The following is a 25,083-nucleotide window of genomic DNA, read 5'->3' on the forward strand; positions in this document are numbered from 1 at the left end:
AGATGTTAAAAATTTTTTTTACTTAAGTTTACCTAAAGTCAAGTAACTTCAGTTTATCTCTTACAAAATTTGTCAGGAAAAAAAGTAACGATTTAATTAAATTTTCAAAACTAATCGAAACATAATAGTTGAAAACAAACAAATAGATTGCAAGATAAAAAGGTTTTAGGTGAATTTTCCAAAAGACTCCCCAAGTCTTTTGGTAACCTAGAATCTTAAAGTTTTCCTAAGTTAAATGATGATTTAAGTTAAATACATGGAATATCCAGATCATTTCCAAATAAGAAAAAATACTGAAACATTAGTTACTGAGCATAGGTTTATCCACTTTTTGCTTCCTTTTATGGAGGAATTAAAGATATTCCATTGGTAAAAATGAGAAATTTTCTATGAAACAGCACGTTTCTAGAAAGTATAAACAGTTCTTGTAAGTTTGACAATTCTCCAAATGTTAATGTAAAGACAGTTGCTTACTTCTTAGTTCTAACTGTTAAGAATTCTAATTAATACATGTAATTAAAACTACTAAAAATAATTAGGGAAATAATTCTATTTTCGAGGAAAGTAAGATATGTTTTTTGTTTAGAAACAGTATGAGGTATGAGGGAAATGAAAGTGATTTTGTCTTACGGGACTTCATTGGCGGTCCAGTGGTTAAGACTCCCTGTTTCCACTGCAGGGGGCATGAGTTCCATCTGTGGTGGGGGAACTAAGATCCTGCATGCCGTGTGGCACGGCCAAAAAAAAAAGAAAAACAATTAAAAAAAAGAGAGAAAGTGATTTTGTCCTAAAGTAAAGCTGGTTATTTCCAAGAGAAAGAGAACAAGGGATAAACTAAAATGGACATAGAAAATTACAGAAAATTTATAAGAATGGAATCGGGGAAAATTTTTGTGTGTGATCGATAAATAAATATAAGAATTTTTAAAATTAGCTTTAATATCAATAGTGTACTTTTGTAAAACTGGGACTTCATTTAAATAACTAAGTTTGCTCAGAACTGTAATAGAGCGCTGCAGTGTGCAGCCCTTAGCCCTAGGCCGTTGCTACGAGCAGTTACCCCCCACCACCCACCACCTCCACCCTGTTACCAGGCAACTGTTACCGGGAGACCATTAACGCGGGAAGGTTAGAGCCACGTTAGAGGTCATGCTCAGCCATTGGTCGGCACAGTGGGCCCCGCCCCAAGCTAGCAGCTGTCAATGAGCAACCAGTGGAGGGGCATCGAGCCAAGGGTCGCCGGAGTGGTGGTCGTCAGGTGGAGAGTGGGGTAAGAGGCAGATCCTGGCCTTCTCCCCGGTGCCCTCCAGCTCACCCGGCCTCGGGTTGGCGGGTGAGCTGGGGGGCCCAGGGAACAGGCTGGGGGTGTGTCCTGCAGGGTTCCAGAGCCCTCACCAGGACCACCCACTGGCCGGGCCCAGGTCCTGAGGGGGCGGTGAACCTCTCCCCCATCCCCGCCTCTGCGACCTCATGGCAATGGTAGTCTGCGTGGGACACAGTCTGTGGGACCTGGCCCCCGCTGTTTGGGTGGCCTGAGGAGCCTGAGGGCCAATTGGGTCATGGGTGCCTTGCTCCCTCAGCGATGACAGCTGGGCAGGGTCTGGGGACCTGGCCCTGAGGGAGCCACCAACCGAGATCTGCCTCCTCTTAGCCAGCACCTGGACCTCAGAGAGTGAAAGTTGTGTCTTGGGACCTTGCCTTTTCTTGTCAGAGCAGAGAGTAACATTTGTTTGGTGGAGGTTTACAGGAATATCGTGACCTGACCGTGACCTGATCTCAAGAGCAAAGGCTCCGACACCAAGAAGTTGGCAACAACTAACTACGCCCCTCCCTCACTTTTCTTATAAAAGGGCTTTGCTGAAAGCTTTCGGGGAGTTTGGGGTTTTTCAGGCATGAGCCACCCATCTCCTTGCATGGCCCTGCAATAAACCTTTCTTTGTTCCAAACTCCAGTGTTTTGGTATTGTTTAGCCTCACTGTGCGTTGGGCACACGGACTTGCGTTACTGTAACAGTTCTCCTTGGGCCTATGAATGCTTGAATGGCTACCGCATAGCGGGCAATGCCTCTCACATTATCTAGCTGGGCTGCCACCTGTTTACAAACTTACTGAGACACCTTATTGCTCAACTCCCCTAAATTTACATTGTTAATTTAGAAAGGATTTTCCAGGAGGCGTCGATGACTCAGGATTTGCTTCCTTTGGCAGGACCCTACTTCCTGGTGAGGAATAAAGGTGAATGACACTTGATCAGGAACTGCCCCATAACTTCTGAAAGTATGGCAGAATCCACAGCTGCCCAACAAAGAACCTTAGACACTCTGGCCAGAGTTTTTCCTGATAATAGGATAGGCCTCGGTTATCTTACAGCTGAGCAAGGAGATGTGAATGCTGTGGCCAGCACCACCTGCTATCTGGATTAACACCTGGGAAAGTTGAAACTCAGTTACATGAGCTCACTGAGCAAGCCCCTTGGCTGAAAGAGGTGACTCTTTCGGTGGGGTCTTTCTTTGACTTACTTGATTTTCGATGGTTTGGATCTTGGGGAACATGGCTCTGAAGTGCACTCCGAACATTGGGCATTTTCCTGCTTATAATAATAACAGTCATCATCATCATCGTCGTCGTCATCATCTTTCTGGTGCACTGTATTCATTCAAGAGCTTTATTATGTTTTATTTTTTTAATTTTAATTAATTAATTTCTAGTTGTCTGCAGTGAACATGGATTACTTGTAAAATTAGAAAGAAAACAATAAATGTCATTAAAAACAAAAAACCTGGGCATTAACTATCCCGCTACGTCCCCTTCATCCGTACTGCATATATTTTGTTATCTAGGTCTTTAACTAATTGTAGTTATATAAAACTCGTCTCATTTCCATTACAATGTCTTTTGGCCCCAGGGATGATAAATCGGTTTTGATTTGGGGTTTTTTTCTTTTGCAATTTGGTATAGGCTGACGTCCTTTTAGTGCACGTCGCTTTTTTTTTTTTCCCCTCCCACCCCCGCGCCCAAAATGCACATCGCTTTAAGCCCATTGCAGATACTGGCGTTTTTTTTAATTTTTTTTTTTTTTTTTTTTACAAATTTGTTTGTTAACACCAAAATAGTGGCTGGCAGTTGAATCAATACACGAAAATGGTATAGTCCTAGAAGGATAATAATAGATTAATAAAGTGAATGAAGGGCTAAGCGCAGGAAGATTGTAAATATCTTTGAACAAGAGATATTTGATATAAAATGATACATACTCTTTGATTCTATTTACGTGCAATATAAAACAGGGAAAATTATTGTATACTTAGGTGATGAAACTAGAGGGAGAAAGGAAATGACCTTTTATAAGTTTAGGATATTGGTGACTAAGCGGGCAGGTGGCTCTCCTGACAGGTCATCATAACCACTGGGATGTGAGGTGTAGCCGCAGCCTCTCTTTCTTGTCCAGTTTGTGATGTCATGATGTTTATTTTGTCATATTTCTGTCGAGTGTACATTTTGTGCATTTTTCTGCATTGCGTTTTCAAATATAAAATGCTGTGATATCATCAATATAACTCACCATAGTACCACATTTATAAAAAGCTATCTCAAATAATCTCAATGCATGGATAAAAAGTGTTTTATACTATTTAACATCCATGACAAATTTCTTACTAATTTAAGAATAGATGAGAACTTTCATAATCTTTTGAAAGGCATCTTCAAAATTTTTTTTCATGATAGAAAGTATACATAAGTAGTCAAAGGTCACTTATTCAATAAAATTGCATACCCATCACCCCTTTAGCAGTCTCCTAGATAGCCTAGCTGGTGCCAGGAGAAATAGGTATTTGAATTATAAAGGAAGAAAAAAAGTATCTTGTTGCTGAAACAGTTGTGCATATAGAACCTCAAAACCACATGGGGGTAACCATAAAAACGAAAGTGATTAACAGGTTTTCAGAATGCAAACCATATAAAAATAAACATCAATACCTTTCTAATCGTTACCAAAAAGAAGTTGAGTGTATAACTTAAAAGTTAACATGTCCAAAGGTAAAAATGAAATTATTCAATTATCAAAATAAGTCTAATTAATGAAACATATAGAGAGAACCATATGCAAAACATTTTTAATTATATTGAATGACATCAAAGCAGACTAAAATAAACGGAATGATGGAAAGGGTTCTAGGAAAGGAGAGAGCCATGTCACCACAATGTCAATATTTCACAAAGAGCTGTATGGTTGGTTTTTTTATATGTATACATTTATTTTATTTATTTATTTTTGGCTGCGTTGGGTTTTTTTTTAATATATAAATTTATTTATTTATTTTTGGCTGAGTTGGGTCTTTGTTGCTGTGCGCGGGCTTTCTCTAGTTGCAGTGAGCGTGGACTACTCTTCGTTGCGGTGCGCAAGCTTCTCATTGTGGTGGCTTCTCTTGTTGCGGAGCACGGGCTCTAGGCGCGCGGGCTTCAGTAGTTGTGGCGCACGGGCTTCAGTAGTTGTGGCTCGCGGGCTTAGTTGCTCCGCGGCATGTGGGATCTTCCCGCATCAGGGCTTAAACCTGTGTCCCCTGCATTGGCAGACGGATTCTTATCCACTGCGCCACCAGGGAAGTCCGGGGATAAGGTTTTATTGTCCAGAATACATTAAAAACCTCACAGATCAGTAACAAAAATGCAAACAACCCAGTTAAAAAAACAACAAAGGACTTGACCTGCTGGAAGTCAAAGGCACAGTAATATATTTTCAATTTCATGCATCAAAATGACATACTGATATTTTACGTGAAGTTCACCAAAGATACACCAAAGATACACCGTAAGCATGTACAAAGCAACCCCGTAAGTAACCATGACCCCTTACAAAGTTGGGAAAGAATGCTAATCTTCTAAGAAGCTACGTTGTTAGGGTCAGAAGAAAGGGAAAAAAAAAAAAAAAGGATCTTTATGGTTGAGCAGGCATCCCATCTTTGAGGAGGTCTGGTTAATATATAAGGCAGATACTGCCCACTAAAGGGGAGGGAGGGAGGAGGCCAAAAAGGACAGAGAGAAATTTACATTTAAATTTTATTGTCCTGCCTCAAAATATACATTGTATTTCATAAAATGGATAAACAAAATATAGTCTGTACCTAGGATGGAGCAGTATTTAACCATAAAATGGAAGAAAGCTCTGATATGCTGCAATGTGAATGAACCTTGAAATTATTATGCTGAGGAAAAAAGCCAGACACAAATGGCCAATATTGTATTATTCCATTTAGATATATAAAATGTCCATAATAGGTAAATCCAGTGAGACAGAAAGTATTTTAGTGGTGATCAGGAGGTAGGGTTATCATGGATATAAAATAGCCTTATAATTTGTTTTTTTAAATGAAGATATATTTCACATACTCTCACATACGTTCACACTTTTAAGTGTAAAACTCAGTGGCTTTTTGTACATCGCACAGCTGTGCAACCACCGCTATACAATCTGAATAAGGAAATATAGACTTCTACGTTTCAAAATTCACTTGGACTGACTAAAGCCTGATCGGACACAAATTTCTTTGCAGTGTAAAATGCACACCTGAGAACGGTGACATTTCACACCTATGTATGTGCTGAGGCTGCAGGGAGGCTGGGGCCTCGGGGTCCGACTTCCCAGGGGGAAAGGTCCCTGGCTTTTGGGTTGCTGATCTCAAGCCCCAGAGGCAGGAAGCGGGGACGAAAAGTGGGACCTCCCCGTGTCAAGGGTCACACTTCAAAACCTAGCCTGACCCTGCCTTGCACGTGTTGATGTCACTGAGAGTTTGGTTCTTAACGGGCACATTCCCCCGGTGACTTCTCCCCAGTCAGTGTCCTGACTCCGGAGTTCACGAAGCCCTGTGTCTCGTCCTTTCTCATCCTCACTCCCGATATGGAGCGATCCGCGGGGAAACTGAATCTGGACTTCCAGGTGCAGGAGGAGGACACAGGGGAGCCGCCCAGCTGCGAGCAGATGCCACAGGGACCTCCTGGCTGGGAGCGGGTTCTTGCACGGAGGCCAAGTCCCGGGCTGGGGAATCAGCGACGCGTGTCCCTGTGGCCTGTCACTCGGAGCAGGGGCGGGGCCTGGTTGAACTGTCCAGTCAGCGGAGACTGGGCGGGGTCTCGACAACCAGCCAATCAGGGTAGGAAGGGACCAGGAGGACTGCCCATCGGGGCGGGGACGGGGCAAGGGTTACCGCCCAATCAGGGCTCGGGCCCCGGAGCGCCGTCCAATGAGGGCGGGCGACGGGCGCGTTCCGAGCCCCCGGAAGTTTCTCTCAGCGGCCCGCACGCTGGTGCAAACTTGTCCCGCTCGGCCTTAGGTGTCGCGTCCCCGTCGGTCTTACCTGCCCAGGTCGGAGGGTCGCCTGGGGGACTCTTCAGAGAACCCGGAAGGAGGCGGAGATGGTGAGCTCGCGGCCCGGGGCCCGAACAAGGAAAAAGCTGCTTCGAACTGGCCGGACCTGCCGGAAGAGGCAGTCCGGCCAGGGTCTCCCTGCGTCCCACCCACTCCCGTGTCCAGACCCAATTCTCCCCCTCGGCCGCGGGGAGGGGACCCGGCTTCCAGTCCCGGGATCCCAACTTGACTCTCCCCCTTGGCGGCGGATTGGGGTCCGGGCATCCGGACTGAGCCCTGGGCGGAGTGGGCTTGCGAGGGAGGAAAGGACGGTCAGAAGCTGGGGGCGAGGGAGGTCTTCCCTGGATCTGACAGATAAAGTCAAGCCCGGACTTGGCAAGGAGACTGAATTGCAAATACTGTTGCGATAGCGCCGAGGCTCGGATCTCAGAGATATGTCAGCCTCTCCAACCGCGCAGAAAAAGGCTTTTTCTCTTCTGTGTGAGGAGGGAAGTTGGGCGAGTGAGGGCGGTGCGCGGACTGCGGGTCAGTGTGGCTGGACTGAACAGGGTCCCCTGGGTCTCCTATTCTCTGGAGAAGCTGACCAGGGGCTTTTTCGGAACCTCAGTGCTGCTCAGGTGTGGGGCCGTCCCAGCGTTCCCTCCTCCTGTGGGGAGGGAGCCTGGTGATGTGCGTAAGAAATGGGACGGGGAAAAGTTGGTGGAGCCCAGATGTGTGAGTAGGTCAGGAGGGCCGGACCTCCTAATGTCAAAGGTCAAAGTCAAACTGGCTCCTGCTTTGTTATAAAGCAGAAACTAACACACCGTTGTAAAGCAACTATACTCTAATAAAGGTGTTAAAAAAAAAACCCACCAAAAAAACTGGCTCCTGCAATGCCTGCAGTGGTGTCACAGAGTGCCTTTGTTCTTAAAGGAAGGGCACAGATCCACAGTGACATTGCCCTCCATCCGTCCCCTGACCCAGGAGTTCCCCAGGTCCTCCTCTATCATGTTCAATAATAATCAGTATTGATGCCGCAAAGAACAAAGCGGTTTATTTGGGGGTCTTAAGAATTTCAATTTGGGGTACACAGGTTCTGGCAAAACCAGAGTGTTCTGGGGAAGAGAAAGAGTCAGGAGTTTATAAAGCACAAGCCACAAGGTTGTTAAAGTTGTCTGGCAGAAATTATGATTGACTCTGACAGACGCGGAGGAAAATTCAAGTAACCATTAAATTAAGAAGAAAGGGAATTTTATTCGAGCCAAACTAAGGATTATAACCCAGGAGACAGTCTCTCAGAAGCTCTGAGAACTGTTCCACCAGTTAGAAGTCGAAAACACAGTCATGTACATTTTTGAGATGAAAGATCGTACATCAAAATGACATACTGACATTTCACATAAAGTTCACCAAAGATACATAGTCCAGGTAAGCACGTACAAAAGGAGTAGTAAGACAGAAGTTACATTGCTAGCCTCAAAAGAAAGGGAAAATTTTGATCTTTACGTTTGAGAAGGCGTTCCCATCTTTGAAGAGGTGTGGTTACCGTGTAGTGCATATGCTTAAACACTAAGTGGGGAGGGAGGAGCTCCAAACAGACGGAGAGAGAGCGTTTTATGTTAAAATTTACTTGTGCTTTCTCAAAGTATAAATTTTATTTCATCACACAGGGAAGGAAATATTTGTCCCTAAGGGATGGGCTGTCACGAGTTATTTAGGGGAAGGGTCCAATAAGTATCTTGACTTTCTGGGTCATGGGGCAGATGTTCTGGATGCCTGCGTTAAGTCAGTAAGTGGTCAAAAGTTCAGATTCCATCTGGGCTGAGACCTGCATAAGCCCCACTTCCTCAGTGGCCTCCTGGCTCCATTTTAGAGCGCTCTCTTAGCAATACTGACTCCATTTTGATTTTCCTTTCACACCTGTCCCCTCGTGCCCCAGCCCTCGGACTAAAGGGCAGGGGCAGCCCTGGACAGGTGGGGATACTAGGAGGGGAGACTGAGTCAGCACTTTTCTGTTTAGGAGAAAGGGTCTGCAAGCTTTGGGCTGATGCTGTGTGGCCAGGAGCAGATTCTGCGTATAGCCCAGGATCCTGGCGGCCAGGTGTGGCGTCCCATAGGAAGCCAAGCGGTAAAGGGCTGAAGGCAACAAACGGCACTTCCGCCCTGCTCCGCCACGTGACCTACAGCTGGCCCTTCTCTCAGAATCAAGCCTGCAACGTTGTCAATCAGGGCCTGAAGGGGGTCCATCCAATCAGGGCGTGAGGGATCGAGCCTCATCCAATCAGAGCCGGGGGTGGGCGCATCCCCCCTGCGGGGACGTCGCTCTCCGCCTCCTGGGAGTCCAGCGCGCCACATGGGGTCCAGGTGTCCGCTCGCTGTCCCTCTCACCTGCGCGAGCGGTCGGGCCGCAGGGCCGCGGAGAGGACGCCGTGAGAACCGAGAGCAGGGCTGAGATGGTGAGTGCGCGGGCCATGCGCTGAGACCCGCCGGGGCTCGTTCCAACTGGCCGGAACGGGCCGCGGGCCCCGTCTCCCTGTCCGCAGTCCGCACTCAACTCTTTACCCTCTCCCACGAGTCCCATCCACGCACAGGGTCTGAGCGCCCTGATCTGTTCCTGGGCCGGGAGGGCAGGGGGTGGGGTCCGAGGTAGCACAAGCGGAGCAGACGCTCAGGCGCTGGTGGGGAGGGGACCCGCCCTGGACCTGACAGATGAAGTCCAGCCCAGACTTGTCAAGCAAGGAGCCTGTATTGCGAATGCTGTTGCGATAGCGCCGAGGCTGGGATCTCAGAGAGGTGCCAGCGTCTCCAACCACACAGCAAAGGGCTTTTCTCTTCTCTGTGAGGCGGGTGAGAGCAAGGCTGTTTTTCAGGATCGGGGCTCCCTGTGGTCAGCGCATTCTCGGCCCAGGTCTGCAAGGGCTTGTTCTGCAGCTCATTGTCTCTTGGGGTGGGGCTGCGGGTGAGGGTGGGGTTGAGGTGGGGGAGAAACCTAAAATCAGGGGCCTGTGGGTGAGAAGCCTGATCAAAGGTGGGCTAAGAAATAGTCGTTGACCTTAAAAATAAAAATCAGCTGTTTACCAGCAAAAATGGGTTTATTTGGGAACAACAAAGAATTGCAATTTGGGACAGACAACGAATAGTAAAAGCCATATGCAAGTCCAAGGAACTTACTTACTGGAGAGAAAGGATGGAGTTGGGAGAGGTTATAGTACTGAAGCAACTTCCACTGGAGAAAATGGAGAGTTCAGGGTGATGCTGGTTTCTCACTGGCTAGCTGCTGGGGTAGCCAGTTTCTTGAGCAGATGCCATGCATGCACATCTTTTCCTGTTGTGGCCTTCAATTGGTGATTCTTTCTTGTTTCCATTTGTTCTGTTGGGGTCTCTAATTGACACTTGTTCCTGTAACTGACATCACGTGGTACTGGCCGAGGCTCCCTCTTCTCCCCACCAACATCTTTTTTAGTGAGTTTTCTCTTAATTTTCACATGGCCACTGAGAATACTTGGTCAAGCCTGTAGCATAAAATAATCTAAACTTCAAAACAAGAGACCTTTATCCAAATGAGTTCCTGCAGGGGGAGAAGGGTCTGTTGCACCAGGCACAGGGGGCTCTGCAGGAAAGGGGACATCTGACCCTAAGATCTGCAAGTATCTCAGGAGTTGGGCAAAGAGAGTTTTTCTCTTATACAGAGGAGTAAACATCACCAGGAGGGACCAGATGTGATGCTCGGATAGCAGATCCCTGAGGCCAGCCTGTCCTTAGGGGTCTGTCGTCTGGCTGCGGTGAGGCCAGGTCAGGGGGAAGGAGAGGAGCTGAACCAAAGTTTGGCCAACAAGCATTTGTTCTGCTTGGTCAGTGGGGGGAACAGTTCTGCTAATCACTGATGAGGTGGAGATGGGGCTCTGAGGGGACTGCGTCTGGCCTTGTCCTGGATAAACAGGGGGCCTCCGTGTGAGTCTTATCTGAGTCAGGTGGGGCACGGGGGTGGTTTCTTGCAGCCTGCCGTTTTCCAGAAGAACAAAGGGTGGGGGTCCTTTCACCTCCCATCGAAGTTTCCAGGAGCACAGGGCTCAGGGAGGGTTCAGCATTGTCCCCTGACACCTGTGAGCAGCCTCCTCTGGGTCCAGCTCAGCACTAATAGCTTCCCCTGATCCAGCTTCCGGTTTCAGCAAGTGTAAAATTCCGCATTCTTTCTGCCTGGTTTCTTCTCCTTAGTGAGGGTAGTAAGCGTCTCAGGTCTTTGCCCTTTCCTGCTGACTTGTATTATTCTGGGTATTTGGGCCTTAACCAGAGATACCTCTGGGGAGAAGTGTCTCAGTACAGAAAATGTTTTCTCTTCCATTAGAATTTCAGGAAATGCAGGCAGTCCAACCCCTTCATGTGAAATGGGTGGACATACTGATTAAAAAGATTCATAGGAATCATAGTGGCTCTTCCATGCAGGGTGCAGAGTTCTGACACTGTCTGATTCTTGTCTACTTCCTGTTATTAGGTGGTCAACAGAGATGAATGGAAATTCTGTGAAATGTGACCAGTGCTACTGAGACTTGCTCACTTCTTTTTAGATGAGTTACAGCTCGTCATCATGAGGATATTAGTGAACTGATGCCTGTCTTCTGAAAGGGATGAGCAGTATCCTGTTCCTCAAATCATAAAAGTGCCCCAGAATTTCCCTAGGTGAAGGAACGTGGCCTTGGGTCCTGCTGTCCACCCTACCCCACTCCTACGCCGGTGGCCTCCAGGCCATAGAACCACCACAGAAGGATCTGTTTGTGGCATGAGCGTAGGGGAGGGGATCCACCTGCAGGAATGCTAGGGGTGGTTTGTCCTCTGAGGTTCTGCTGGCCTCAGCTGTTCCCTGACCTTTGCTTTTGGCTTCATCCAAGAGAGTTGATGCTCTGAGTGTTACGTGTGCACCCTGAGTGAGTCTGTGAAGGTCAGGCGTGGAGAAGGCTCCTTGAGCTCAACTGCTGTTGAGAGGGTTGATGAATTGGAGAGTTTCTCTGGGTCAGAACTTCAACTTGAGCGTTTCCTCCTGGGTGAGAATTGAGACCCAGAAGGAGGGAGTATTTCCACACTGAGAGAGGCAGCACAGGCGTGTGGAGCTCTGGAGCTCAGTCCCTCCCCCTGCCCTGGGGGCGCCCAGCCAGGCTGTGTGTCAGCAGGGGGATCCCAGCCCCCCAGCTCGGATGGCTTTGACCTTCTGACTTGGGGTTTCCTTGTGCACCGTGGGCAGCAGGCCGCTGATCTGAGCGGCTCACACTTGGCTGCTCTTCCCTTTTGTTTGTTTGATGGAATCTTGTGTCATGTGACTCAGTGTGAGTACTGAAGACTTTTGTTCCCTTACTTGAAGGTGTAGATATTTATTCCCTTGGTTGGCTGGTAGCACTTCCCAGTGAGTGGCCCCCAGGGTGCCCATCATCCTGGTCTTATTTATTTATTTATTTATTTCCATACGCGGGCCTCTCACTGTTGTGGCCTCTCCCGTTGCGGAGCACAGGCTCCGGACGCGCAGGCTCAGCAGCCATGGCTCATGGGCCCTGCCGCTCCGCGGCATGTGGGATCTTCCCGGACCGGGGCACGAACCCGTGTCCCCTGCATCGGCAGGTGGACTCTCAACCACTGCACCACCAGGGAAGCCCCCGGTCTTTTTGTTATTCTTTGCAGCTTTACATATGTCCTTCATCACCAAGCATCATTTTGTTTGATTTTGCTTCTGCTGAATTTGTAATAAGTGAATATGACCCGTACCACACAAGTAATGCCACACAGAAGGCTTCTCTGTGGTTCTCAGCCCCAGTCTGTTTCACACGTGTTGGTTTCAGCGGTCACCTGGTTAAATCCTCCATCCAGTCGTGTGAGGCTTGAGTTGTCTCATGTTTAATTTTGATTTGTCAGCAGCGCCGTTAAACTCCTTGATTTTGTCTCCAAGTGCCAGTGCAATATAAATTTTGTACATGTGGAAGGAAAATTGTAGGATTGTAGATTATGGATATTTTCAAAATACTAGGAAGTGTGGATGGAGGGCTGGAGACGAGTGTTTATTCCACGTCATTTCCAGCAGATGGAGATTTGGAAATTCCAGCTTAATTTTGTTCATCTCAAGTGTGTAAAATGGATCTGCTTGTGATTGTATATTGGTCTTTACTGATAATCATTGAGTCTGAGCATTTCTTATAGGTGGTGGCTCATCTTCTGTGAGATAGTTTTCAGTTGTTTTCTCACCTTTAATTCATTTGTATATTTATTGATTTTTTATGTGTTATTTACATACACTGGACATTCATCTCTTTTCATTTCTAGGTATGGCAAAGATGTTCTCCCAAACTGTGGGTTATCGCTTCTTTTTTTCTTTTTTTTAATGTTTATTTATTTATTTATTTGGTTGCACCTGGTCTTAGTTGTGGCAGGCGGGCTCCTTAGTTGTGGCATGCGAACTCTTAGTTGCAGTGTGCATGTGGGAACTAGTTCCCTGACCAGGGATCGAACCCAGACCCCCTGCATTGGGAGTGCAGAGTCTTAACCAGTGCACCACCAGGGAAGTCCCTATCATTTCTTTTTATTCTACACTTCATGGACAATTCTTAACTTTAATAGCCTTGAACTGAATTTATCCACCTCTTCCGTTGTAGCTCTTTTTTCTTTTCGTGTATAGGAAAATTTCCCCTACTCTCAAGTCATGAGTGAGTTTGCCTGTAACTTCTCAATGTGTTCTACTTTCTTCTTTCACAGTTAAGTTCACAGTGAATTGGTTATTGCATGTGCAGTTACTAAGGAAAAAGATTTCTTATTCCCCTGTAAATACCCAGTAATCACTGCCCCTCAGGTCAAAGTGTCATCATCTGGCCCCTGCCCAGCAGCTTATGCTCTGGCGTTGATCCACTTGACAAAAACAGGTGGGCCTGTTTCAGTGCGCTGTTTTTCCATTGGTGTATTTGTCCATCCCTCTGTTAACACCATCCTGTCCTAATCACTGCAGTTTAAAACGCTTCAATGTCTGTTACGGAATATCCCACCACCTTGTTCCATAGAAAATTTTGGCTATTATTAGAAATTTGTTTTCCATTTCAGTTTTTAGAAGTAGTTTTTCTCTAAGTTCAAACAAAACAGAATCAAACCATCCCCAAAACAAGCCAATTTTAGATTTAATGGAATTTTCTTAAAACTCTTAACCTGTTCGGGAGAAGCTGACATCCTGGTCTCTTTTCTGTGGATATGCACCATCCCTTCATTCATTTCCTTCTAGGATGGTGTTAGTCAATAATGTTTTGAAATTTTTCCATTAAATTGTTTTATATTTTTTATTAAACATATTTTAGAAAGAAAGTTAATTTTAATGACAATTAGTTTAAATTATTTATTTATTTACTTTTGACTGCGCTACGTGTCATCTTAGTTCCCCAACCAGGGATCGAACCCATGCCCTCTGCAGTGGAAGCTCCAAGTCTTAACCACTGGACAGCCAGAGAAGTCCCCTAATGACAATTAGTTTTAAAAGTCTATGTTAAGAAAAGTCTGTTTAAACTTTTACATTTCTACTGCTTGTTTCTTTTTTTTTTTTAATTATTTTTTAAAATTGAAGTGTACTTGACTTACAGTGTTGTGTTAATTACTGCTGTATGGCAAAGTGATTCAGTTATTTCTTTTTTAAAATATTCTTTTCCATTATGGTATGTCATAGGATATTGAATATAGTTATCTGTGCTGTACAGTAGGACCTTGTTGTTTATCCATTCTGTATATAAAAGCTTACATCTGCTCACCCCAACCTCCCACCCCATTCTACCCCCAACTCCCTCCCCCTTGGCAACCACCAGTCTGTTCTCTGTGTCCGTGATTCTGTTTCTGTTTCAGAGGCAGGTTCATTTGTGTCATATTTTAGAGTCCACGTATAAGTGATATTATATGGTATTTGTCTTTCTCTATCTGACTTACTTCACTTAGTATGATAATCTCTAGTTGCATCCATTTTGCTGCCAATGGCATTATTTCATTCTTTTTTATGGCTGAGTAATATTCCATTGTGTACACATACCACATCTTCTTTATCCATTCCTCTGTTCATGGACACTTAGGTTGTTTCCATGTCTTGGCTATTGTGAACAGTGCTGCTATGAACATAGGGGTGCATGTATCTTTTTGAATTATGGTTTTGTCTGGACATATGTCTCAGAGTGGGATTGCTGGATCATATGGCAATTCTATTTTTAGTTTTATGGAGAATCTTCATACTGTTTTCCACAGTGACTGTACCAATTTACATTCCCACCAACAGTGTAGGAGGGTTCCCTTTCCTTTTCTCCGCACCTACTCTCCAGCGTTTGTTATTTGTAGACTTTTTAATGATGGCCATTGTCACTGGCATGAGGTGTAGTTTTTATTTCATTTCTCTAATAATTAGTGATGTTGAGCATCTTTTCATGTGCCTATTGGCCATCTGTATTTCTTCTTTGGAGAAATGCCTATTTAGGTCTTCTGCCCATTTTGGATTGGGTTGTTTTTGTTGTTGTTGTTGAGTTGTATGAGCTGTTTATATATTTTGGGTTTTTTTGTTTTTGTTTTTGTTTTTTTTTGCAGTACACGGGCCTCTCACCGCTGTGGCCTCTCCCGTTGCAGAGCACAGGCTCCAGAGGCGCAGGCTCAGCGGCCATGGCTCACAGGTCCAGCCGCTCCGCGGCATGGGGGATCCTCCCAGACCGGGGCATGAACCCGTGTCCCCTGCATTGGCAGGCGGACTCCCAACCACTGTGCCACCAGGGAATCCCTGTTTATATATTTTGGAATTAAGCCCTTGTTGGTCGCATCGTTTGCAAATATTTTCTCCTGTTGTGTAGGTTGTCTTCACTCTCCTCTATTAATAATTTTAAAAATCAAGCATGTATGGCAGATCAGTATTAGAGAGATTTCTGTGTCTGTTATTACCAAGAGCTCAGAGTGAGAAATATGTTTGAATACTTGAAAAGACTCTGAGCAGAAACAAGACTTGAAGTGTGGTTTTATGATAAACCACTCAGAAAACCTCAGTCATCCAATACTAAAAACACAGAAGATAAACAGGCATTTACTAAACTCATTGTCTCCAGCACATGACACATGACATATTAAGGCATCTTTTGCTCCCATCCTGGTATATGTAGCAAAACAACACGTTTTAAATAGAAACCAGCACTTCTGCTCAAATACATTGGGCAGCTTTTTTTTTTTTTTTTTTGCGGTACGCGGGCCTCTCACTGTTGTGGCCTCTCCCGTTGCGGAGCACAGGCTCCGGACGCGCAGGCTCAGCGGCCATGGCTCACAGGCCTAGCCACTCAGCGGCATGTGGGATCCTCCCGGACCGGGGCACGAACCCGTGTCCCCTGCATCGGCAGGCGGACTCTCAACCACTGCGCCACCAGGGAAGCCCAGCAGATTTTTTAAAATATATTTTCCAATTCTACATACCCTGAAAGCTCTCATGGTCAATCACATCTTGACCCAAGGCAGCCCAGCAGTGTACACAGATATCTGTTTACTAAACAGGAGCAGTTCCCCATTGAACAATAGGAAGGAACTACAAAGCAGATAATGTTTAAAGTTTCAAGACTGGTATTTCAATTGCTTTCAAGCAATTTATGCCTTAGTGATAAGGAGATAGATGAGATGATTGAACGTGAGAGTCCATTAATATGGATCCTGCAGGGGAATAATTGTTCATTGGTATTTTGCCCCATTGGGATGAGAGTTTGAAAAGCACTTCATATTTCTTTCTTTCTTTCTTTTTTAATTTATATTTTTGGCTGCGTTGGGCCTTCATTGCTGCACACACGCTTTCTCTAGTTGTGGCGAGCTGGGGCTACTCTTCGTTGTGGTGTGTGGGCTTCTCATTGTGGTGGCTTCTCGTTGTGGAGTACGGGCTCTAGGCACATGGGCTTCAGTAGTTGTGAAACACAGGCTCAGTAGTTGTGGCACGCAGGCTCTGTAGTTGTGGCTCATGGGCTATAGAGCACAGGCTCAGTAGCTGTAGCACACAGGCTTAGTTGCTCCGTGACATGTGGGATCTTCCCGGACCAGGGCTCAAACCCGTGTCCCCTGCATTGGCAGGCGGATTCTCAACCACTGCACCACCAGGGAAGTCCTGAATCTATTTTTTAAACAGCTTTAGTTGACATATAATTTATATACCATAAGGTTTCCCTGTTCAGAGTGTAAAATTCCAGGGTGTTAGTATATTTACAATTGTGCAAGCATCCTCATATTCTGATTTTAAATCATTTTTATCACCCCAAAAGAAAACTTGTATCTGCTGGCAGTCACCCCTCATTCCAGGACTTCACCCGCCCTTGGTCTAGGCAGTTTATTAATCTACTTTCTTTTTCTTTTTTTAAGGGGAACTTTATTTTTATTTATTTATTTTTGGCTGTCTTGAGTCTTCGTTGCTGTGCAGGCTTTTCTCTAGTTGTGGCGAGCGGGGGCTACTCTTCGTTGCCGTGCGCAGGCTTCTCATTGCAGTGGATTATCTTGTTGTGGAGCATGGGCTTTAGGTGTGCGGTCTTCAGTAGTTGTGGCACGTGGGCTCAGTGGTTGCAGCACACAGGCTTAGTTGCTCCGCAACATGTGGGATCTTCCTGGACCAGGGCTCGAACCCGTGTCCCCCTGAATTGGCAGGCAGATTCTTAACCCCTGCACCACGGGGGAAGTCCTATTAATCTACATTCTATCTCTATAGATTTGCTCATTCTGTGCCTTTCGTATAAGTGTTATGTGGAGTCTTAATGTTCTTAAAGTTTATTGGTTTTGTGCCACCGATCAGTACAATATTCCTCTTCTGGCAAATAATATTCCGCTGTGAGATTATATTGTGTTTGCTTATCCAAGTCACTTGATGATCTTTTGATTTGTTTCCACTTTTTGGCTGTCATAAGTCATGCTGCTGTGAATATCTGCGTATTAGTTTTTGTGTTGGTGTTCGCTTTCACCTCCTCTCTTGGGTAGAAAGATACCTAGGGTGGAATTGCTGTGTTATGTGGTGACACTGTGTTATCATTTTGAGGATCTGCTGGACTGTCTTCCAAAGTGGCTTCACCATTTTACCTTCCCATCAACAGTGTGTGAGGTTCCAACTTCCCCACATCCTTGCCTGCCCCGCCTTGCCTTGTTTGTCCATCTTATATCCATCCTGGTGGGTGTGAAGTATCTGCCTGTAGCTTTGGCATTTCCCTGATGAGTGTCGTCCAGCATCTTTCCATGGGCTTATTGGCCACTTGTATTTATTCTTTGGAGAAATGTCTGCTCACATTATTTGTCCATTATTTATGCATTATTTGTTTTTCTCGTTGCCCTTTATTTTTTATTGTTATCCTATTAGTTTTTTAAAATGTATTTAAAATACAAGTTTCTTATCAGGTGTGTGATTAGCAAACCCCAGTCGCAGACTCAGGCGAGGCAGCCTTGCCTTCTTTGTAGCTGATGTATTTGGAATTTTTTATAATTTAGATTGTCAGACTATATTTTGGATTAAAATTCTAATTTATAAAAATAATTGCTTGCTTTATATTTCAGGGGTCTGGTGTCATCCATATTGTCCTAAAGATAATAACTAGGTGTTTTTTTCTCTCTGTTTAAGTCTCCTTTGGCCCTATTGCCGTCAGATCCTTCTGCGACTCTTCTTTGTGGAACATTTTCCTCCATTTCTGGGCACATGATTATCTGAGAGGCCCTGCTGGCTTGACAGATCCCTCAGGAAACAGGCTGTCTCTTACCCCACAGCTGTCCCAGGCCGTGGGCCCTGGCCTGCGTCTGTGCCCTCGGTGTCCACCTCATCCTGGCAGGGGGTCGTGTCTGCCTCTGTTGGATATGAGGGGACTGGCCCAGGCTTTTACATGCTGTTCAGTCCAGGCGAGAGTTGTTCAGATGCAGCGGCCCTGGAAAATCAGTGTTCACGACCTCCTGACAGTCTGCTCCTGCTTGGAGTTTCAAGGAAATAACTTTTGACCAAACCAAGTATTCATTTCCTTCTTATCTGAATGATGATTTTATTTTCAGTCTTTACCACCTCAGGTTCTGCTCTCTCACTAAAAACAATTTTTTAAAAAAATTGAAGTACAGTTGATTTACAGTATTGTGTTAGGGGACTTTCCTGGTGGTCCAATGGTTAAGACTCCGAGCTTCCACTTCAGGGGGTGCAGGTTCAATCCCTGGTCAGGGAACTAAGATCCCATGTCCTGGGTGGTGCAGCCAAAAAGTTAAAAAAAAATAAATTGTGTGTTAGTTTCAGGTGCACAGCAAAGTGATTCCCTTATACACACACACACACACACACACACACACACACACACATATATGTCTGTATATATCTATAGTCTTTTTTTCCAATTATTTTCCATTATAGGTTATTACAGTATATTGAATATAGTTCCCTGTGTAAATTCTTATTGTTTATCTATTTTATATTTGGTAAAAAACAGTTCTTTTTAGTCATGTGTCTATAAGTCTACATCTGTTGTTGCTGTTACACGTTGCTTCAGTTTCCAGCACTTAGCATCACTGAGTAAAATGCATTTGATTGACTTGTGTGTGTTCATTTCCCACAAGAGTGTAAGCTCAGGAGTCCTAGGAATTGAGTCCGGTTTCCGACTGCCAGCCTCCCCATCCTCCCACACATGAGGGTGAAGAGGGAGCCTTGCTGACACGGAACCTGTGGCTGTTTCAGGACTTGGTGGTCTTTGAGGACGTGGCTGTGAACTTCACCGCAGAGGAGTGGGCTTTGCTGGACCTGGCTCAGAGGAAGCTCTACAGAGACGTGATGCTGGAGACCTTCAGGAACCTGGCCTCCGTGGGTGAGGACGGCTTCCTCCCTGCACTTAGTTTTTAGGGAACAAATATTTCTTACAATGTTCTTTCTTACTGGAACCAAGGAATAGGAATATGTTGAAAAACAGGCAGACGTGGTCCCCACCTTTATAGAACCTACCTAGAGTCAAATAGCTTTTCCATGACCATAAATATTTCTATATTGAATTGATTTTTATTGCTCTTGATCAGAATCCTGAGGCTCCCTAATTGTGTAAATGTGAGCGTGGTCTCCAGTGTTACTTTGGGGCAGTGAGAGCAGCGTTACGGTTTTCACCCTGTGAAAGTTACACTGTGATCAGTACACGTTTGACATGATAATCTTGCTGTAGTTAAACTCACACTCACCCATCCTCAGTGACTTGAGGACCAGAGAATCGGCCCATCTCATGGAGGGCTTGTTGTCCTCCATCCTCCCCCTGAGAAGCTTTTCTCCACGAGCAGGACAGCAGCCACGCACCATCTGATCTCCTAGTGGCAGCTGGGTCAGTGGAGATAGGCTTCGTCTAGGGCCTCTGTGCCTGCGATCACCAGGAGGGCACACCTCTCGGGAGGAGCAGGTTCTGTATCAGGGAGAGATATTTGGACATAACTGTTAGAAACATGACTCTGTCTTTGAGAAGTGACGTTTGTCGTTAACCTGGCTTCCCTGTTGGACTTTTAATCCATCGTTGCCCGCTTGAGAAGTCTTTCTGTAGCTCCTTTTATAAAGGGAGCATTTGGGAATGTGCATTTTGCCCAGTTTCTTGCTACTTTGCTTCTCTGGTAATATTGATCTCGACATCAGTCTCCATTCTTTTTGAGGTATTTCTTAGTGGACAGGCTGCCATTTTGACTCATTTTCTCTACCATTGCCAAAGTTCCAAATAGATGAGGTCTTCAGAGTTTTTCTTTGCTTGAGTGATAAGTTAGGTTCTGGACCCAATTGCATCATGTGTGTATCTGTGTGTTTGTGTGTTTAGGCTCCTCACAACTGGTCAACTCAATTCTGACAGCATCTACCCATGGTAGCCTCAAATTCCACAGCTTAAGGGTTCAGTCCTGCAAGACTCACCCCTGGTCTTCACCTGCCCTCATCTGATACCAGTTTCAAGCTCAGGTTGTTACCAGTACTTGTGACCAACTGACTATAAATGAGAGAGGTTCCCGTGACCCCCCTCCTCAGGTTCAATTAATCTGCTAGTACACTCACAGGACTCAGAGAAACATTTCATGTACTTCATCACCAGTTTATTATAAAAGGATATAACTCAGGAACAGTCACATGGAAGAGATGCATAGGGCAGTATATGTCAGAAGGGTTTGGAGTTTCCATGCTGTCTCCAGGTGCCAGTCTTCCCATTATCTCCATGTTTTCACCAACATAGATGCTCTCTGAACTTATTTTTGCTGGGGTGGGGGAGGTTATGGAGGCTTTATTACATATGCATGATTGATTAAATCATTGGCCATTGGCAAGTGATTGAAACTCTGGCTCCTCTCCCATCCCCAGAGGTGCTGGGGTGTCTGGGGGTGTGAGTGGGACTGAAAGTTCCACGCTTTAGTCACATGGTGTCTCCATTGGCAACGAGCCCCCATCCTGCGCTGCTTTTCAACAGTCACCTTCACGAATATAAACCCAATTGTGATGGAAAGGGCTTGTTATGAATAACAACACTTATTTCACCCTTCTGACCCTGAAGCATTTTCAGGAACTGAGAACAGGAGATCAAATATTATTCCATTGCTTTTATCACTCAGGAAATTCCAAAGGTTTTGGGAGCTGTGAGCAGGGAACTGTGGATGAGTACCTGATTTATGTGAGAAGTGTATGTTGGTCATCTGAATGACCAAATATATATGTATATATTTCTTATAAATCACAATATCACACATATATCCTTCCTTCCTTTATAAAACTATTTTACATTTTTGAATCAGCGTATGGAAAAAAAGTACAAATGGCCTCTTTCCTTTATCCCACCATTTCTTTCCCAAGGATTTAGTTATGTTACAAATTGTGGCAGGTTCTTGCCCTCAAGTTAAAACCAGTAGATCAAGTGCTCATTGGGATATTTTGGAGACTGGACTATGCAGTGAAGAGAAAATAGTAAGATTCACAAGAAATGATTCCTGCTCTTTTTTGGAAGAAAACTGGGCATTTCATAGCATGAGAGATCAGCGTGTAACCCAGGAGAGGCATTTGAGGTGAGTGGCACTCCCACAAGGAGAAGGGGGATCTCGGCAGAGTGTTAGACTCACTTGAAATTAAATAAAAGATATAAACCTAGGTAAACAATTGTGTACTCACAGAGTTTTTACAACACAATACTTTTATAAATGTGATGTAGACATTGAGCATCTGAAACTTAATTCAGTAGGAAATTTCAATGATCAGGAAACCCAATATGAAAAAAACACTGAAAGTTATGGCTCTGTTTGAGCCCTCAGCTGGAGCATTAAACTTGTTGAACTTTGTCACAATGCAGAGAGTGCCAAAAACATGCCAATTCAGTGCACATGGCAAATACGTAGTCAAAATAATCATTAACATCCATCAATAAATTATTAATAAATCTTTTTTTTTTTTTTTTTTTTTTTTTTGCGGTACACAGGCCTCTCACTGTCGTGGCCTCTCCTGTTGCGGAGCACAGGCTCCGGACACACAGGCTCAGCAGCCGTGGCTCACGGGCCCAGCCACTCCGCGGCATGTGGGATCTTCCCAGACCGGGGCATGAACCCGTGTCCCTTGCATCGGCAGGCGGACGCTCAACCACTGCACCACCAGGGAAGCCCAAGAAATCATTATTAATCCCTAATACTGTGCTTCCTACTTTGAACAGAAATCATTTGGTGGAGAGCCTCTGTGAAGGTAAAGAAGGCCATCAATGTCTAGAAACCCGGAACCAGCTTACACACCTTACTGTGCATAAGGGTTATCTGACTGCAATTCAGCCCTGTAAATGCACTAAGTGTGGAAAAGCCTTCAGGGATTGTTCTTTCCAGAGGAATCAGCAAAGATCTCACACCAGACACAAACCTCATCCATGTAAAGAATGTGGGCAAACCTGCACCTGTGTCTCATGCCTAAATCCTCCTGGTGGAACAGACATTGTAGAGAAAACTGACAAACGTCAGGATGATGGGAGAGCATCTAAGAGATATGTGAAAAGTTACAGTAGCAAACAGTCTTTACAGTGTAAGAAATCTAAAAAATCATTCACTTGCCTGTCATCTGTCCAGCGACATGTGAGAGGTCATTATGGACAGAAAATCCACGTTTGTGAAGTATGTGGGAAATCCTTCAGTTATTATTCCCAGATTGCACGGCATGTGAGAACTCACACTGGAGAGAAACCCTATGAATGTAAAGAATGTGGGAAAGCTTTCACTCGCATCTCACACTTCCGAGAACATGTGAGAATGCACACTGGAGAGAAACCCTATGAATGTAAGCAGTGTGGCAAAGCTTTCAGTTGGTGCACTTACCTTCGAGAACACATGAGAACACACAGTGGAGAAAAACCCTGTGAATGTAAGCAGTGCGGCAAAGCCTTCCCCTATCTCAAATCCCTGCAAGGACGTGAGGATCCACACTGGAGAGAAACCTTATGTGTGTAAGGAACGTGGGAAATCCTACAGTTGTCCCAAATACTTTAGAAAACATGTGAAAACACACAGTGGAATAAAACCCTATGAATGTACAGAATGTGGGAAAATGTTTATTACTTCCTCATCCCTTCGACAACATATAAAAACACACAGTGAAGAGAAACCCTATCAGTGTCAGCAGTGTGGGAAAGCCTTCAGGTATCTGATATCCCTACAAAGACACATGAAGACACACACTGGTGAAAATTCTGAATACAAAACTGTGGAGAAGCCTTCCTTCTCCCTTAAAACCTCATTGTAAATGGAAGCAATCACATGGAGTGAAATCTTATGAATGGAAAGAATGTGGAAAAACCTTCAGCACTTCACTTATTTTGTAAATGAAAACTCAGGGCACAACAGAAATCTTTTGTTATAAACATGGTTTTTCCTTTGTAAGTGCCTCATCCTGAATAGGGATCCCAGTGTATTAATTTCTAGTTCGTATTGCTGATCTGAACACTTAAGATAATTAATTATCCCTCCATGTCCCCTTCATCTGTACCTCATATAAAACTTGTCTCGTTTCCATTACACTGTCTTTTGAACCCAGGGATGTTAAGCGGTTTTTGGTTTTGGGGGTTTTTTCGGGTGCAACTTGGTATAATTTTAGATGAAAAAAGTTTTGATTCTTACGTCCCATTGTTTTCCTCATACGTGATCATGAGACCTGTATTGTTGAAATGTCTTTCCTGGTCTACTGTTACAGATACTGGAATTTTCTGACTCACTGTTTACCCTCCCCTGGAGTATTAAACTGAAATGTATGTCTTTTCCATGTTTCCTTGTTGCATATATGTCCTCACAGAAATTAGTAATTGTGCAAGGTCTTGGAGGACATTCTGTCTCATCTGATTATATTCATAAATTTGACCTCTGTTCATGTCCATGATCTTGGTTGGAAATTGGACATGATCCATGGAGTTAAGAAGAGTGACTTGCTGGCATGAAGATGAAAGTTCCTGTCCAGACAGTTCTACTGAATTGTGTTGTCAGCTTGGGTGAGGTGGGAAACTGTATATCCAGAGTCCTTCTATTAGTGGTTCTGAATTAAAGTTCATGGGAAGAAGAAGATGCATGAGGTCTGGAAAGCAGAAGCGGGGAAGCCATGATTCTTGGGTCTTCTGTACCATCAGGAGACAGAGATGCATGGCAACCTGGTGAGCCTGAGTTCCAGCACCGTTTTCTGACTTCTGGCTCTGCCCATGTGGAACAGCCCCCAACCAGACGTGTTTGATGTTAGTTCCCTGTTGGGCAGCAGATTCCACACTTGTCCACAAGTTCTCTCATGGATCTTCTTTGGTTTTCAAGTGCACACAGATACTTGCATGTTCCTATGGCTCTTTGGTGTCCATCAGCCTACTTCTTCAGGCTTCAGAAGATCACCTAGTGATTTACTCATATCCTGTGACCCCCCCCCTTCATGTCCAATGATTCTCATAATTATGTGATTTCTGTAAGAAGCATCTTGTTCCTTTAGTAGAGAGGCTGTTTCCTTCCCAACCAAATGCAGGAAACTTACTTCCCTGGTTGCACTGTTGAGGCTGAACTGACCCTACATTTGTTGTTTCTGGATACTTCTGTGATTGCAATAAGCACTTTTGAATGTATTTGGCCTATTGTGAGCATTTTCTCTCTCTCTCTCTCTCTCTCTCTTTTTCTGACTCTGTTGGGTCTTCGTTGCTGCGCATGGGTTTTCTCTAGTTGATGCAAGTGGGGGCTACTCTTCATTGCAGTGTGCAGGCTTCTCATTGTCATGGCTTCTCTTGTTGAAGAGCATGGGCTCTAGCAGGCTCAGTAGTTGTGGCACTTTGGCTTAGTTGCTCCACGGCATGTGGGATCTTCCCAGACCAGGGATCGAACCCGTGTCCCCTGCATTGGCAGGTGGATTCTTAATCACTGCACCACCAAGGAAGCCCATGTTTTCTCTTATAGCTGACTGCTCTCTAAGCCATAAACCTACTATATTTACTTACCTTGCATTTATAGATGTGATTACCCAGTGTTTAATTATTTCATTTTTTAAATGTTTTGTTTGTATTCATACTTGATATACCAGAGTTGTCAATAATTATACAATAATCAGAAAAACAAGCTGCAAGTTGGTGTCCCACTATCCCCTATGCATTGGTCCGTCTATCTGCATGATGGCTTATAGTACTGAGAGAAATAGCTTCTTCACCTGTACCTTCCAAACCTCTTGCAGTTTAGGCTATTGGTGAATTATAACCCGAAATTATAAAGACGATTCTGGGAAGTATACATCCCAGCCTTACCCATAAT

General features: G+C 44.8%; 1 protein-coding gene across 1 annotated transcript; it reads left to right on the top strand.

Annotated features, from left to right (window-relative positions):
* Positions 1-5,895: 5,895 nt before the first annotated feature.
* Positions 5,896-24,516, top strand: LOC307184978 (uncharacterized protein; the record flags this gene model as incomplete). The annotated part of the gene is made up of 5 exons (XM_079918718.1): positions 5,896-6,025; positions 6,361-6,413; positions 8,529-8,798; positions 19,031-19,157; positions 21,993-24,516. The coding sequence occupies 5 exons, from the start codon at positions 5,896-5,898 to the stop codon at positions 22,043-22,045; spliced, it is 633 nt and encodes a 210-aa protein (XP_079774844.1). The 3' UTR covers positions 22,046-24,516.
* Between the last annotated feature and the right edge of the window lie 567 nt (positions 24,517-25,083).

This window comes from Stenella coeruleoalba (assembly GCF_951394435.1).
Source record: "Stenella coeruleoalba genome assembly, chromosome: 3".
NCBI lineage: Eukaryota > Metazoa > Chordata > Mammalia > Artiodactyla > Delphinidae > Stenella > Stenella coeruleoalba.